General features: G+C 39.9%; 1 protein-coding gene across 19 annotated transcripts in view; it reads left to right on the top strand.

Annotated features, from left to right (window-relative positions):
- Window positions 1–16,653, top strand: part of ABLIM2 (actin binding LIM protein family member 2) — a 313,210-nt gene that overhangs the window by 257,351 nt on the left and 39,206 nt on the right. For 10 of the 19 annotated variants that reach the window (XM_036763486.1, XM_036763485.1, XM_036763479.1 and 7 more), the window contains 2 exons: window positions 7,001–7,050; window positions 10,201–10,336. In XM_036763486.1, coding sequence (XP_036619381.1) covers window positions 7,001–7,050; window positions 10,201–10,336 — 186 coding nt within the window. Of the gene's footprint in view, window positions 1–7,000; window positions 7,051–10,197; window positions 10,337–16,653 lie in introns of all 19 variants that reach the window. The other 9 variants (XM_036763471.1, XM_036763488.1, XM_036763482.1 and 6 more) reach the window with 1 other exon arrangement.

Genomic DNA, 16,653 nt, shown 5'->3' with positions numbered 1-16,653 from the left:
ATTGTCCTATGTGTTCTATTTTCTTGTCACAAGGAGGTTTTTTTAATTAAGTGTATTTTTGATTAATAAAAGTTAGACAACCCTAGGACCATCTCCTGTAGTGTAAAACATCCCCATCCATGCTGTTGCCATACTGTTCGTTACAAAGTGCCATGCTGTCTGAAGCTTAGAAATTGTTGCTCTCAGGAATCCCAGTGAGTCACCACTTTAAAAGAATGGCCATATTGTGGTAATCATTGGAACACTAGTTCTTAGTGACACAAAAGAATGATGCCCTAAAAGGAGATTTGGATTTATAATCTGAGAGCTTGGGTTTGAATACAGATTCCACTAATTATTTTTTATGACCTTAGGCAAGTCACTTTCCTTCAATGAACTTCAGTTTCTTCTTCTCTAAAAATAAGGGAATCAGGGAAGGGAAAATAAGGGAATCAGAAGGGAATCAGGCAACCAGGATGCCTTCCAGGCTCAAAGTCCTATGACATCCTACCGCACTGGAAAGCACTGAATGTTGGCCTAACAGCAGTGGACAAACAATGCAAGCTGGGTTTCCAGTTTTCCCCTCTCAGTTGGATTTGACAGCAAAGAAGAGATCAGCTGAGAAAGGCAATGAGGATTCAGGCTTGGACATGACCAATGGACTTGTTCTGTCTTAGAACTTAAAACTCTCATGAAGCATTTTTCAATCTAATTTGGGCAAGAACACTTAGAGGCTTGAAGCTAATTAACAGATGCCTTCAATATTGATCTAGAGAGTCTGGGAATGTGGGAGGCTCATTTTGGAGCCCCCCAAAGGAGGAAATTGAGCTTCTTTTCTTACCCCATGATTACCATATATAATATGCAGTTTGTGCTAAAAAAAATTCATGATTAAGATTCAAAGGGGAAAATATAACCAACATTGACATTATCTCTCAGAACCTTCGTCCCAACACTTCTCTGTATTCTATAGAAACTTGGTGTTTCACATAATGCAAGAAAAGTCAATGTTATCAATATTTTGCCTTCTATACTACTAAATATGAAATTGCATGTACATAAAGCTTGTTGCTTATAGTTGGTTTTTAGTACAAAAAGGGGCTTACTTTCGTCTGTTTATCTCCATAATAGTCTGAGTCTTGGTCTGGGTGGAAGCCATCTGTCACAATAATGGTTCTGGTAGTGAAAGGTCAGAAGTAAATGACAATTTTGTTTTGCTTTGTTATTAAAAGCAAAAGGGTAAACTATAGCCCTATAGCTATCGGGGCCACACATAAGAAAACAAGCCTCAAGATCCAGGTGTCCAGGTTGATGCAGATACCTGCGGCAGTATCACGGATGCAACAGAATGTGAACCGTAGAAGGAACATTAGTGGCCACCTAGTCCACAAGACCATCTAGCATCCAAAAGCAAAACAGGCAAACCTGATCTAAGATAGTTGGGCAAGAATCTGAGCCACTGACTGTCTAAATGATATAAGACTTATAGTTCCATTTTTAATCACTCGACATAATGACTGCACCTGTAGCTAGTCTTTCTGGATAAGCCCTTTCCACTTGACTTGGACAAACTACGACTGTGGACAGCTAGCTCCTTGACACTGCTAAAGAGTATTATAAGGGAGACAGCTGTGCTTGAACAGAGGCCACAGCTAGCAATCAATGGTTAAGAGCCAAATCATGTGGTAAGTGTTGTGGGAGTTCAGAAGAGGGTGGAATCAGAACTCAACCAGTTAGAGAAGAAAAGCTTCATGGAGGAAAGGGAAAGGGAAAGATCAATAGAATGTGGATGGAGAACGGGAGAGAGGACTTTCTAGGCAGGAAACAATGCAAGCAAAGGTACATAGATGTGAATGAGCATGATGAGCTCATGCAGTAGAGTGATCAAATAGTGGGAAATAAGGCTATATGTTGTTCACTTATGTCAGATTCTTCATGGCCCCATTTGGGGTTTTCCTTGCAAGGATACTGGATTCCTTCTCCAGCTCATTTTACAGATGAGGAAACTGAGGCAAACAGAGTTAAGTAACTTGCCCACGGACACACAGCTAGTAAGCTGGTTCAAATCTGAACTCATGAAGATGAGTCTTCCTGATTCCAAGCACCTTGCTCTATTGCACCACCTAGCTGCCAAGGTTATACATAGGGCTTTGAAAATCAGGCAAATGATCACAGAACCACAGACATGGATTTGGATGGAAACTAAGTCCAACATGTTCCTGAATGGCAATCCCTCTACAACATTCCACCAATAGATTGTCACCTGTTTACTATTTGCAGTGATGGGGAGCTCACTTTCTCCCGCGTCACCCATTCTAAATTTGTATCCTTGTAATTGTTAGGAAGGTTTTCCTTATATTAGCCTAAATCTGTGTCTGTGCAGTTTTCATTCATTGACTCTCTGGGCCAAGCAGATATGACTAATCTCCCTCCCACATGATAGCCCTTCAGATAATAGCTAACTAGTTAGCACTGATATAGCACTTTAAAGTTTTTGAAGCACTTCACAAATATCTCATTTGATCCTCACAACAACCCTGGCACTTTTGGGCAGCTATCATTTCCCCTTAAGTCTTATCTAACCGAAAATTCCATTTCCTTCAGCTAATCTTTACAAGACATGCTCTTATAAGACATGTATCTTATATGTGTATCTTATATGGACATGTATCTAATTGTTAAGGATCACCATCCTGGTGACCCTCCTTGGGATAAATGTAATTGAGTTTGTCAATATGATTCCTAAAATGTAACACCCAGAGCTAAACACAGTTTGGTAGATGGCGTTGAACTAGACCAGAGAATACTGGAACAATGAGCTTCCTCCTTCATTCAGAAGATTTTTCAGAGAGTGATTATGGTGAAAAGACTGTAGAAGAAAAATTAGACTGGCAGTGGTGAACAAGATAGATTGATGTTCTTGTCAATAGGTGATTTCTCCTTTGAGGAGCTTATTGGGTCCATTCTGTTATCCCTTTAGTTGAGGCCAAAGTTCTGTCTTTGGCTGGGACATGAGAGGATGTGCTGTGTGGAACGTTTGTCATTCTTGCTGATTTTAAGCGGAGGGATATATTCAAGACTGCACAATTTGCTTTAGTAACACAATACATGGATCTATCTAAATCTTTTGGATGCTTGCATTTCCAGTTAATTTTCTTTGTGATAGGCTATTTGCTGGTATTTAGAACCACAGATTCTTGGAGTCAGAGTCCTTAGAGATCAGCTAGTACAACCTGAAGCACGAATCTTCTCTATACCACCTCCAACAAAGCAATTTAAAGACCTACAGTGTGACCCTGAGCAAGTTACTTAACTCTGTTTGCCTCAGTTTCCTCATCTGTAAAATGAGCTGGAGAAGGAATCCAGTATCTTTGGGTAGTTTGCCATTTCCTTCTCCAATGGAAATCACTTAACTTCTTCCCTGAACCCCTCCTCCCCCCTGGGCCGTGAGGCCATATATGGCCTTTCTAGATCCTTAAGTGTGGTCTTTTGACTGAATCTAAATTTTACCCCCGTATGACCTCTCTGCTCTCTTCCAGCTCCAGACTCATGATCTTATGAGCCTCACTAGCTGCCTGTTATTGTTAAGAAGCTCTTCCTTAAAGTAAGCCAAAAACCTCTGAGCTTCCTAGTTCTATCCCCTGGGACTAAGCAGAATAAATCTAACATTTCTTTTATGTAAGAACCCTTCACTTATTTGAAGATAGCTATTATATCTTCCTTCTTTCCCCACCCTGTCCTGTCTTCTAAACATCCCCCTTTTTTGAAAACTAATTCTTGATTAACATGGTTTCCAGTCTACTCAGCATCTTTTAGACACATTCTACTGGTCAATGTTAGTACTTCCTAACTTGGAGTTCCTCAAACTGGACACTCTCGTCCTGATAGCAACTGGCCAGGATAGACTACAGTGATATGATCAGCTCTGTCATTATGGGTACTAGAATCAAATTAATCCAACCTAAGACTGACGAAAAGAAAAGGAGAGGCTTGTGGAATAAGTAGAAGTCAGACCTTGAAGTCACATATACAAGGTGTTCCTAAAGTCTGGACATGTAGGAAATATGGAGTTATTGCATCAAGTTCACATGAATCTTGCAAAGCACATCAACCTTTGCATCACAAATCATATTGAAGATGTTATTTGTTAATATTCCAATTAAATAAAATGTTGTTGAAAATTTTATTCATTTCATTTCTTGAAAATATGCATTTTCGCCTAGGTGTCCAGACTTTCAGAACACCCTGTACATGGTTGAGTGACAGAACCTCTCAGTTCCTCGGGACACTAAGTCTAAATAATAGATGAGTTGCTGATTTGAATTGGTGAAGGAAATTTACATACCAGGGCTCCCCCCAGACACACGCATGTGCATGTGTACACATGTACACACACACACACACACACACACAAACACACACACAGATACAATCATAGATCCAGACAAATACAAATAAAAACAGCAATAGCAACAAAAGGTGAAATTTGCCTTTAAAAAAAAACCAATTCTTCCACATCCCACAGCATGGAAGTTTGTCCAGTAATGGCGTTATATGCTGTTGGCAATTTGGGTAGCCTGTTTTTCTAACCATAAATCCTTGTGATTTATTACTACAATGAAGAGTCTCAGTTCTCTGGCCTTTGTACATTGTTAGGCTTGAGGAAGCTGGAGTGGTGGCTGTACAATAGAAGCCAATGCTATGGGTCCCCTTCTTATCTCTATGTCAATGTGTCTGAGCATGCATTATACAAATCTCCCTTTTTTGTCTTAATGAAAAGGAAGCAGAATGGTATCATTCACTGAATTTTCATAATGAAGCAGAATTTTGCTTCTGACTTCTCAGGGACCCTTTTCACTTACACAAAGAAAATATAGTGGATGAGTGTGTTTTCTTTCAAAAAGAAAATTATTTCCTTTTTGAAACTAATGACACTTCATTGTATACAAAACTTGACTTCTTAGTATTCAGTTGGGGGTTTTCTTTCATCAAATTTCAGCACTCCAGGCCAGTAGTTGCAAAGTATCTGACGTACTTTCAGTCTTATCCTTAGCAAGGTATGGGAGACAGTGTCCTTGGAAATATCAAAGACTACACTTCTGCCCTCACACTAACAGTCTCAGGTCATGGTACAGCACTCTGCACGACAGTCAGTACGACATAGTGTTCATTTCTATGCAGAGCTTGATGATTGAAATTTGAGGGAATTTAATCCAATGGAGGGCAGCTAGGTGGCACGGTGAATAGAGCACTGGGCTTGGAATTAGGAAAACTCATCTTCCGGAGTTCAAATCTGGCCTCAGACACTTCCTAGCTGTGTGACCCTGGGCAAGTCACTTAACCCTGTTTGTCTCAGTTTCCTCATCTGTAAAATGAGCTGGAGAAGGAAATGGCAAACTACTCCACTATTATCTTTGCCAAGAAAACCCCAAATGGGCTCACCAAGAACTGGACATGACTGAAACAGCTCATCAATAACGACCACAATCAAAAATGGATTGATTCACTGAGGTAGTGATCTATAAATGTGAGAAAGGATGGAGGTAATAGGTATTTATGTGCTCAAATTGATGCTGAGAAATTCAAGTCACGCTTTAGAGCAGGCAATTTCCTTTGTAGCTTTGGAATCATTAATCCATGACAATGGAAAACCAATGAAGCAAACAAAACAGGAAATAAAAGGACCACTCCACTCATGTCTTTGCCTGAATCCTCATTCTGTTTCTCAGCTGTTCTTTTCTTTGCTGTGAAATCCAACTTAGAGGGGAAAACTGGAAACCCAGCTCACGTCATCTGTCCTTTGTTATTAGGTCAACACTCAATGCTTCCCAGTGTGGTAGGACATCATAGGACTTCGAGCCGGGAAGGGTTCCTAGTTGCCTTATATTCAGACTCCTTTACACTCATATATTCAAATATCATGTAAAATTCTAAGTAGATAGAATGGAGGAAATGCCTTCTTAAGGACCTGTTTCTATTTAATGTAGTTTCATTCCCTGTAGATATTTGTTCATTGTGTTCAGTATTTTATGTAGAATTTTAAAATGCCATTTTCCATGTTACTTTCTTTTTTTATAGTTATACATTAAAATTAAGTTGCTTTAAAGCTAAGGTGCTTTCCAGCCCACTTACCATATTGAAATTCATCCAGAAGAGAGCAACTGGAGACAATGTCATATAATATTGGCTGAAAGAACTAAAAATATTTAGCGTGGGGAAAAGTAGGCTGGAGGCCAAGTGGGCCAGAGATATGATTGCTGCCTTCAAATATTTGGATGAATATCAGACAAAATAGGGATTGGACTTGTTCTTCTTGGTCCCAGAGGGTAGAAGTAAGAATGATGGGTAGAAGTTACATGGAGGCGTATTTCAGCTTTGTTTTTTTTTTAATTCCTAAAAGTTAAAACTGTTCAAAAGCATAATAATTGGCTTTGGTGGATAATGAGCTTCCCAAGACTAGAAGTCTTCAAGCAGGGTCTGAATGAACACTTCTCTGGGGTGCTCTAGATGGGGTTCATGTTTGGGTTCAGGTATGGATTGAACTAGATGGCCTCCAAATCTTGTATTCTGTGATTCTGTTAATAACTGGGTCTAATACATATGGATGCTTTCAAAATGTCACTTTCATAATATGTCATTTTATTTTTTATGGGCATACTGTAAAACCATCATCATTCTTTAAAATGTTAGCTGGCTATGTCAACATCCTAAGACTATGTCATTAGATTATGTCAATGAGGGATCACTTTATTTGAGACTGTTAACTGATCTGTAAGACAGGGCAGATGCACGTATAAGAACAGACACAGCCAAGCAAGATTTCCATGTGCAGGCTATTCCTGCTAAAGTCATTTTCTCCCCCTCTGGCCTGGCTTGGATTCCATGGACTCTGTTATTACACCACTGAAGTCTCTTCCCTCCCCCCCCCCATCTTTTTAAAAATTGGATCATAGAACAGAAATTCCAATAGTGGGAATCCATGGAAATTCTATTTCTAAAAAGAAATTTTTTTCTCTTCTAGTGACAAAGAAATTAGATGAAGATGGAAGTTTTGATCCAGATAACCGGAAGGTAATGAGAAAAAATGCAAAAATAAATGAGATTCACTAGCCAATAATCTTTAAAACAAAACAAAAATCATAGGAATTAAAAAATAATTCAGATTATTAAAAATCTTTTTTTTGAGATTTTAAGCCCTAATACCTTAAGATTAATTGTGCTACGACTAAAAAAAAGAAGTTCTCTATTTTTAGGTTTTTTTTTGTATTTTTGGCAGGGCAATTGGGGTTAAGTGACTTGCCCAAGGTCACACAGCTAGTAATGTGCCAAGTGTCTGAGGCCGGATTCAAACTCAGGTCCTCCTAACTTCAGGGCTGGTGCTTTACTCTATGTACCACCTAGATTCCCCGAGAAGTTCTTTCTACCAAAGGAGGATGATGAAATAGAAAAAATATTGGCCTGAGTCAGGACATCTGGAGCTTACAATTGGTTCTGCCATTCACTATCCGTGTGATCTTGGGCATGTCACTTCTCTCCTATGGGGCTCCATTATTTCATCTGTAAAATGGGAATGATAAAAGTATACTCCCTACCTCATAAAGTTGTTTTGAGAAAAGGGTTTTGTTAATGTGTAAGTACTGTAGAAATGAGAGGCACCATAGCAGAGGTTAGGAAGGCCTTAAGGTCAGGAAGACCCAAATTCAAGTTTTTTCTCTGACATATGCTGGCTATATGGACAAATCACTTGATCTCTCACTGGCCCAAGCAAGTTTCTAAGAACCATAAGTTTCAAAGCAGTTGCCACCCTCTAATAATAGAGGGAGTTTCTTCATTGGAAGGTCCTTATGGCAATAAAATCAAAGGTTCAGTTCAACATTTTTTAAAAGGCCATAGAAATTTTATTATTTTTTAATACATCTTTTTCTGTTTAAGTGAAAATCTGAGTGAAGCATGGGAATTAGTCATGATAGATAGGTCAATTAGTCAATATCATTGACCTCTAAGGTTGCTTTCCGTTCAAGATGCTATGACACTCTGAATCTGTGAAACTTTTAAGACCATAAGTAGGGTCCTTTGAAGCACTTCAGACCCTTTTTGTGTATTGTATTTTATCCTACCTAGATTATTAATCCTGTTTATAGTTATGCCTTAAAGAACAGCTTCTTCTGCCCTGTTTGCAAATATAAACTCTCCCATAAATGAGCCATTTTACTGAGATTCTCAATATCTTGCAGCATCTAGATTTTGTATAACATTTATATAACACAGTCAATAATACCTTTTTTCAAAATCTCATCATGTCTTGGAGATGACCGTGGGCTTTCTCAGGCTATCCCAATAGAGCCCAGACCCTGGTACCTTCACTCAGTCTGGAAAGGCTTTGAGTATGGGCCTGAGTCTGTTGTTACTGGACCAGGCTAGCTAAGACTTCTCACCAGGTGAGTCACAGAGTGGTTCATTTTAGTCGTACCAGCTCTTGAAGACCATCTCTTAGGTTAGAGAGGTAATGACCTATGGTGGTAGAAGGCATCTCCTCTGAGCTTACGTCCAATTCGCACTTCATTCATCTTATACGGACACCGTTGTTTACATCTTGTCTCTCCCATTTAAATGGGAGCTCCTTAAGGGAAGGAAACATTTTGCTTTTCATTTCTTTTTATCCTCAGTACTTAATACAATGCCTGCCACACAGCAGATATTTAATAAATGCTTCTTGATATGAGATTACGATTCCCCCAAGTACTGAAAGATTAATATACTAGGAATTAAAATAGCAGCTCACATTCCTATATTGTTTTATATGTGTATATCATTTCATGTGCTCCTTTTCAAGTAGAAAACATAAGTTTTATTATATTGCCATTTAAGAGATTAGGAAAAGCAGTCTCTGAGAAGATGAAGGACTTGTCTGAACTCATGTGGCCAGAAATTGACAGGTCCAAGACACGAAAGCAGATCTACTCGGTCTGAACTGTCTGGGGCTGATCCCACTGCATCTCACTGCCACTCTGCACTATATAGAAAGATCTTTATTGTCATATATGAATCACCAATATATTCCTCTGATATATATAGCAAACTGCAGTTTCTTCTGGACTATTTTTTCTCTCTTTTTTCTATAAGGGATAGTTTGATGGGAGGGTTCCATTCAGAAATGAAGATAATGTGAAAACAGAAGATAGCAATAAAAAGTAAAATGTAAACAAAACTTAGTTTCCCCAACTGTAAAATGGAGATGGGAAAATCACAGTGCAGAAAGGAGAGGGGCACTAGATCTCAAATGTCAGATCTCTGACATTCTTTGAGTTCAAAGAGCCACACAAATATAGATTTTCATATATTCAGTTTGCTTCGAGCTAAATATTCCTATATTTTAATAGTGACATAATGGATATAAATTCAAACACTGATACGGGGTCTATAGAACACAGTTCATGTACAAGGATTAGTTGATATCACTCAGACACATAGGCTAGGTCTCCTCTTCCTTAAGCTTATGACCTATGATTCAGAGGTTGCCTCCGCCTGGGTGTTGGGGGAAGGGGTATTCTTATCTGACTCAGATCCCAGTCGTCTTTGACACTCTTTAGTCACTACTTCTCTACAATTGAGCTATGTCATAATTCAATTTCACTGGATTCGATATAAGCAACTAATCTTATTAGGGTTTACGGGTGTACCCTGATGTAGGCACGGAACGTTGATCTCCACCAATAAGGGGAGAGTCCTATGCCAATGGGCTCTGGGAATCACCTTACACTGGGGAACAAATCAAACAAACATTAAATCTAGAATCAAAAGATCTGGGTTTGAATCTCCGTCCTGCTGCTTACTAGCTGTGTGACCTTGGATAAGTTACAAAACCTTCTGTACCTCTGTTAGCTGGTCTACAGGTGAACTAACAGCAGCAGCTCTCAAATGTTTTGGTCTCAGGATCTCTTTACACTCTTAAAAATTATTGAAGAACCCAAAGTGTTTTTGTTCATGTGTTTTGTATCTATCAGTATCTACCTTGGTAGAAGTTAAAATGTCTTAGTATTATTATGAAAATAGTTTTGAACTCACAGGTCTCCTGAAAGACACACAGGGGTCCCCCAAACCATACTTTGAGAAATGATGGGCTAGAGAATTCCTTCCTACTCTAAAATCCTATGAACATTTTCAATTTCTGCATTTCCTGATTGCAGGAATCAACTTGATTTATTTTTTTCCTCTCAGCAGAAGACCAGTTGGTTGTTTCTCAAGGGGGATACGGACACTAGAACAAACTCGCCTGACCTGGATACACAGTCACTATCTCACAGTAGTGGGACAGAGAGAGACTCTCTTCAGAGAACACAAGGAGACTTCTATTCACGTGAGTGGTTGTTCTGGGGCAGCAGCCCCTAGATGAAGGGTTGAATGAGGTCAGAATGAAAATGATGTAGAGAACCGGGGCTGGAGTTACCACTGAGAGCTCCAGGGTTGTTGTATTCTCTAAAGTCATCACCACTAGCCCAATGAGATAATGCTTAGAAAGGATGGAACCATCACAATACACTAGCCATCTGTGTCTGTAGTTTAATTTCGCTGATATGGGCATCTAATTACACTAAAAACCTGTCCTTCTGCAGTTTCTCTGTGTATCTCTATCAAAACAGTCTGCAGTGGAGGGAGGCATATATATCCATAGGGAAGACATAGGGCAAACACCTTCTCATAGTGGCCTGTTAAGAGAAAATAGTGCCTAGCAGTCAAATAAGAGCTGCATTCCCACAAGAGCATGGTCCAGGTGGATTAAATACCAAGTATTGAGTCAATTACCCCAGAAAAACTTTCAGCTCTTTCTGATTAGGTAAAGAAGGAAATGAAACTTGATTTTTCTCTGTACGAAACAGACACAATAGTTGCATTCATAATTTTTTGGGGGGGAGAGGTGTTGTGAAAATCAGTATGGTTGAATATAAGACTTGAGGCAAACAAATGAAAATAAAACAAGACCAACATAATTGTGAATTAAGTGGTTTCTGGCATTAGTGTTCAAGAAACATGCAATGTAACAGCCAACATGCAGGGCTTCTGGGACAGGTGTTTCGGCACTGAACCTAACACTGGGAAATTTTGAGTCATTCTTTAAGGAGAACAGTTTCATTTGGGGTAATATCATCATTGGTCAGTAATAAAGTGAAATCATAGTCAAGTCAATAAACATTTACTAAGTTCTTGCTATGTGCCAGGTTAGGCACTGTGCTAAGTAGCAGGAGTACTTGTGGAAGCAAAAAATAAAAAAAATGCCCGCCTACAAGGAGCTTATATTCTAATGGAAGAAGACAAGGCATGAAAGGAAGCTAAAAGGGGTTGAAGAGGGAAAGTATGCACAGAGCTTGGTGGAGGAAAAAGCCTGCAAAGTAGGCAGTGGAACCTGGAGAGTGCTGAAGGAGTAGACATGGTCCATTCAGGACCTTCTTTAAAACAGAAGTGCTAGCAAGAACTGACCGATTAGAGAAGGAGCCACAGGGGCAGGGGGATCTTCAAAGGTGACATAGCTACTGGCCATTGTGCTGAAGGCATCTTCAGAGTTGAGAAGGCTGCTGGTCACGGTGGAAAATGAAATCTGGAGAGTTGGGAACTGGGCCTAGAGAGGAATGAAGGGAAATCACAAGAACCATAAATTTAGCACTGGAAGGTTAACTGGGACAATTCCCTCAGTATGCAGATAATAAAACAGGTCCAGAGAGGGGAAGCAACTTTGCCAAAGTCAGATAGACAGTAAGAGGTGGTGTCAGGACTTGCTTTCATGTTCTTTAACTCCAAACTTAATTCTCTTTCTCCTATACTACACTCCCTCTATGTGTGACAAATCAAAGTGTGACTGAAAACAAGCAAAAAAAACTCACAAAAAAGGAAATGCTGGGATCTCATTATTTAGGATCAAATATAGTAAAAAAAGTTCTTTAAATTTGGGAAATAACTTTAGGAGACCCATTTATGTTTTACACATTTTCATTCTTTGTGGATATTCCATGTTTATCATACACCAAATATCACGCCTCAGGCTTTATCATCATCATCACTTGGGAATTGTACCTTTCCCAAGATTGCAAAGCTGAAAATTCTAACCTCCAGCATCTAGCTATGATCCTTCCACCTCTTCTACTTGTTTCTTTATTTTTAATGTGCTTTTTCACAATTATCATGACCTCCAGTTCCCTGAACTCTCCTGATGAACCCAGTCTGTCTTCCTTTCCCTAACTTGCTTTTTACATACAGCCTTGAAACTTCCCCAAGCAGCAGGTGGTGCAGTGGATAAAGTGCAGGGCCTAGAGTCAGGAAGACTTATGTTCCTGAGTTCAAATCTGCTCTCAGGTACTTACTAGCTGTGTGACCCTAGGCAAGTCATTTGTTTGCCTCAGTTTCCTCATGTGTAAAATGAGCTGGAGAAGGAAATGGCGAACCCCTCCAGTATCTTTGCCAGGAAAACCCCAAATAGGGTCACAAAGAGTTGGACCTAATTGAAAATGACTGAACAACAATTGGTAGCTCCCCATTGATCTGTTAAGTTAATAAGTAGCGTACTACCACCGTCAAATCTCTAGGATGTTTCACTCTTCCCAACCCATTAATTCTCAGCCCTGAAGGTTGCCTCATCACTTAATTCTTCTCCTTCTATTCATAGTCTATTAAGTATCCCTGAAGAAAGTTGAAAGTGAGGTGATTTCATCAACCAACCACACCTACGCTGGGCCCTTCCTGCTTCTCGAAGCTTTCTACCTCTCCTTTCATTGACTCCCTATCTGAATCCCTATAGTGACTGTTCAAAAGCTTTTTCTCTCAAGCCCAACTATAACCTCAACAGACGACAACTTTCTATTTCCCTGAATTCAAGGTCAACTCCCTCAGTTTCCATTCATTCCTCAAAATTTATCAGTAGCAGCGTTTGCACTCTGCTCTTTTGCTCTGGTCACAAAAGAGATAACCATATAGAGGCTAATCCTACCTATGCCTTTTTTCCTATAACCTTTTGCTTGCTCCAAGACTCATGCCTCCCTTTCTCTCTCTCTCTCCCTCTCCCTCCCTCCCTGTCTCTGTCTCTTTCCCTCTCCACCTCCCTCTGTCTCTCTCTATCTCTCCCTCCCTGTCTCTCTGTGTCTCTGTCTCTCTGTATCTCTTTGTGTCTCTGTCTCTCTCTGTGTCGCTCTGTCTCTTTCTCTCCTTCTCTCTCTCTGTTTGTGTGTGTCTCTCTCTCCTACATAATCAACCTCTTTCCACTGATTTCTGCACAATATGCCTACGAAACATATTCAGCTATCCAACCTTCTTCCTTTGACTCTTCTGCCTCATCTGCCAACCATCCCATCACTCTCCTCTTCTTCATAGCCTTCAAACCTTGAAAAAAAAGAGATGGGTAGAGCCAATTCATTCACTTCCTTATTATCCCACTGTCCCTTCAATTCCTTGGAACCTGCCTTCTGTCCCCGGAACTATTGAAAATACTCCCCAAGAAGTCACCAGTGATCTCCTGGTAGTCAGATTTTTCTTCAGTTCTCAACTTTCTTGACCTCTCTGCAGTCCCTGACAATGCTGAGCAACCTTTCTGTTAGATACGTCTTTCTTTCTTGAACTTAGAGACAACTTATGCTTGTAATGCTTGTAGTTACTCTTTCTCTCTCTTGTTGGCTTTTCCCTCCCTTAACACCCATGATATGAGGTGTTTCACAAGGGTCTGTCTGTTCCTGGCCTCTCTTTCTTTCTCTACACTCTCTCCTTTGGCGATATCATTTACTCTCGTGTCTTCAAGTATCATCTCTGCACAAATGACTTCCCTATCTTCATCTCTAGTCATGACCTCTCTCGAGCTCTACTCATGTGTCTCCAATCACCAAAGGACACCATATTAGGATGTCTTGCTAAAACTCCAAACTCAATGTGTCAATAACTGAGTTTATCCTCTTTCAAACAATAGCAACCTGTTTTTTCCTGACCACTGTTTCTATAAGGAGCACCACCATGTGCTTTGTTTCCTATGTTCAAAACCTTGGTACTATCTTTGACATCTCCTTCTCCCCTCTTTCTCACATCCACCAATTAACAAATCCCATTGCTTCTTCTTCTCGATCTCTCATATCTGTCCCCTCTTCTATTTTTACCATAGTAAAAGCCCTCCTCACTGCCCACCAGTATGATTGCAATAACTTCTTATGACAGGTTTTTATATTTCTGTTCTCTCCCAATCCAATCTATTCTATGTACCACATTACCAGGCATATTTCTTTGTTCTTAGATCTTATTATATCACTCTGCTGCTCACAATCCTTTCGTAGCTCCCTAGGAAAAGTAAAATTTCTCTGCGTAGCATTCGAGGCCTATCCTACCTTTATGGCTTAGACTAAGACAAGTACTTCCCTCCAGTCTTTCTATGCTTCAATCAAATGTGACTAACTATTCACTGCCCCTCAAATACACTTCATGCTTTTTCCGTTGAAGTAGATTTTCTCACGCTATTCTTTATGCCTGGAAAGCCCTGCTCCCTCCCCCACCTGTAGGATTTCTACTTACCCTTTAAAACTCAACTTCAATGCCACTTTTTCCAGGAATCCCTTCTTGACTCCTCCCAATTAGTAACAACCTTCTCCACCCCCACTCCCACCCCCAACTGGACATAACAGTGTATTTTGTACCTCTATAGATCCTTTAATCATTCAGACTCTAACTTGGGAAATGTGGCAATTCTCCCACATGGCCACTAGATGGCAAACATATATTTCCTTTAAAAAACATAAACCTTGACATGCCTAAAAAATTGGATGTAATCATTTCCTGCTTTCTTTAATAAGTTTAGAGATCAATAAACCAGTAAGTACCTACTATGTGCAAAGCACTGGCAGGCCCACAGATAGAGGAGGGAAAAGTGCTTTCCCCCCCAAATATATGTTTGTGCCTATAGTGATTCTTACGTAGCAGAGCTTTCATATTACTCCCCTAGCATGTTCCTTGGCACCCGCTGTTCTAGGTTAGTGCAATTAGACTTTTAAAGGTAGGCACCATGGGGGTGGGGAATTTGATTTTTTTAATTTATTCTATCTCATCACCTCTGATTATACTCATATGTCCTCAGAGATCTGAAAACTCAGTAAGAAATACATGCCATGGTTTCAAATAGGCATGGCATAATTTTTGTACCATAGTGCCTGTTCTCCTCAAGCAACTGATTAGACTGCCATGATAAAAAGAAATTTGAACTTTTTCAAAGTATAGAATAGATCACAGGAATTATAGCTGAAGGGACCTTGAAGATTCTCTTGTCCCATGTCCTCATTTTATACAAGAACCAAGGACGAGAGATGGAAAGTAATCCCTGGGCAGTGTGCACCAGAGAGACAAGGATCAAACCAGGTCCTCTAACTCCAAATCCATAGTCCTTTCCACTGTATGCATTGCTTCCATGTGTCTAATATTTCTGAGTGTTGCCATTGGCTCACTCAGTAATAGCATTTAGAAGGACTAATTATCCAATACAGCCATAGTGAGAACCAGCTTTGGAGGAAATGGTAACCAAGCACTGGAGGTCCCTTCATTGCCCCTTGGCTTCCCCTGACCCTCCACTGTGGTGTCCTCACCCAGGCCTGCCCTCCCTAGTCAGCACTCAAAGTTCTGGTCCTTGTCTGACCTTCTTCTGCATCAAAGTTGGCTTCTTTTCTGTGGTGATCTGATAAACTAGCTGTTGCTGATCTGCTAGTGGTACCTTCAGTGGAGGTTCAAAGAACTTTAATGTTAGAAAAGACATAAGAAATCAAATAGCCCAACCCCTTCATTTTACAGATAGGGAAACTGAGTGCTCAAAGAAAGGGAAATGACTTGCTCTTAGGGTTAGCAAGTCAGTGGCAGAATCAGGGCTGGAGGCTGGCTTGTCTGACTCCCAGTACACTCTTTTTTCTACTAGTCTACACAACCTTCTCTTATTCATTTTAATAGACACTCTCTTAATCTAAAGATGAGACGTTAAATGGTGGTTAACTTTAGATAGGTGGAGAAAGAAGGACATTTTGGCTCTCAGATGACAGCAGGAAGCATCCCCTGCCCTACTCCTACTAATCCTGACTGCAGATGATTTTAGTCATCTCTGTGTAACTTTGGTCAAGTCATTTAACTTCCCTGGGACTCAGTTTCCTAACCTGTAAAATGGGAGGATTCCGCTAGATGTCCTCTGAAGTCCCTTCCAGTTCTAAATTTATGTTCCTGCGGTCTTGTGACCCTATGATATCTATGAGCCTAAATCCTTTAAAGGGGAACTTCTGTTTTTATTTAGGAGATGAAATGTCCTGGTCTTCTATCTGTTTCAGTCTCATTTCCTTTGGAAACTTTTCCCAAGCTTCTTCTTCCACTTTGGAAATGAAAATGAAAACAGCCTTTGCTCAAAATCATCTTTTCTAATAGCTTTATTGGTATGTAGTTCTATGTCATATAGGAATTGAAGTTTATGTATACATATTTATTTATGATGATCCTCTTTCGTGTAAGAGCCTTTGAAGTATCTAGATTCTTTGAAAATTAATACATTACATTTTCCAGGATTCCAGAGACGATTGAAATTCAGGTGCTCATCATATTTTACCCTTTTCATAGCCCTGCTTGGCTGCTCAAGGAGATTGAGCCTCAAATAAGGCCAAACTCTATTGAAAGTCCAGATATAAAGTT

The sequence above is a fragment of the Trichosurus vulpecula genome, chromosome 6, assembly GCF_011100635.1.
Source record: "Trichosurus vulpecula isolate mTriVul1 chromosome 6, mTriVul1.pri, whole genome shotgun sequence".
In the NCBI taxonomy this organism is placed as follows: domain Eukaryota; kingdom Metazoa; phylum Chordata; class Mammalia; order Diprotodontia; family Phalangeridae; genus Trichosurus; species Trichosurus vulpecula.
This window is presented reverse-complemented; position numbering and strand designations above follow the sequence as displayed.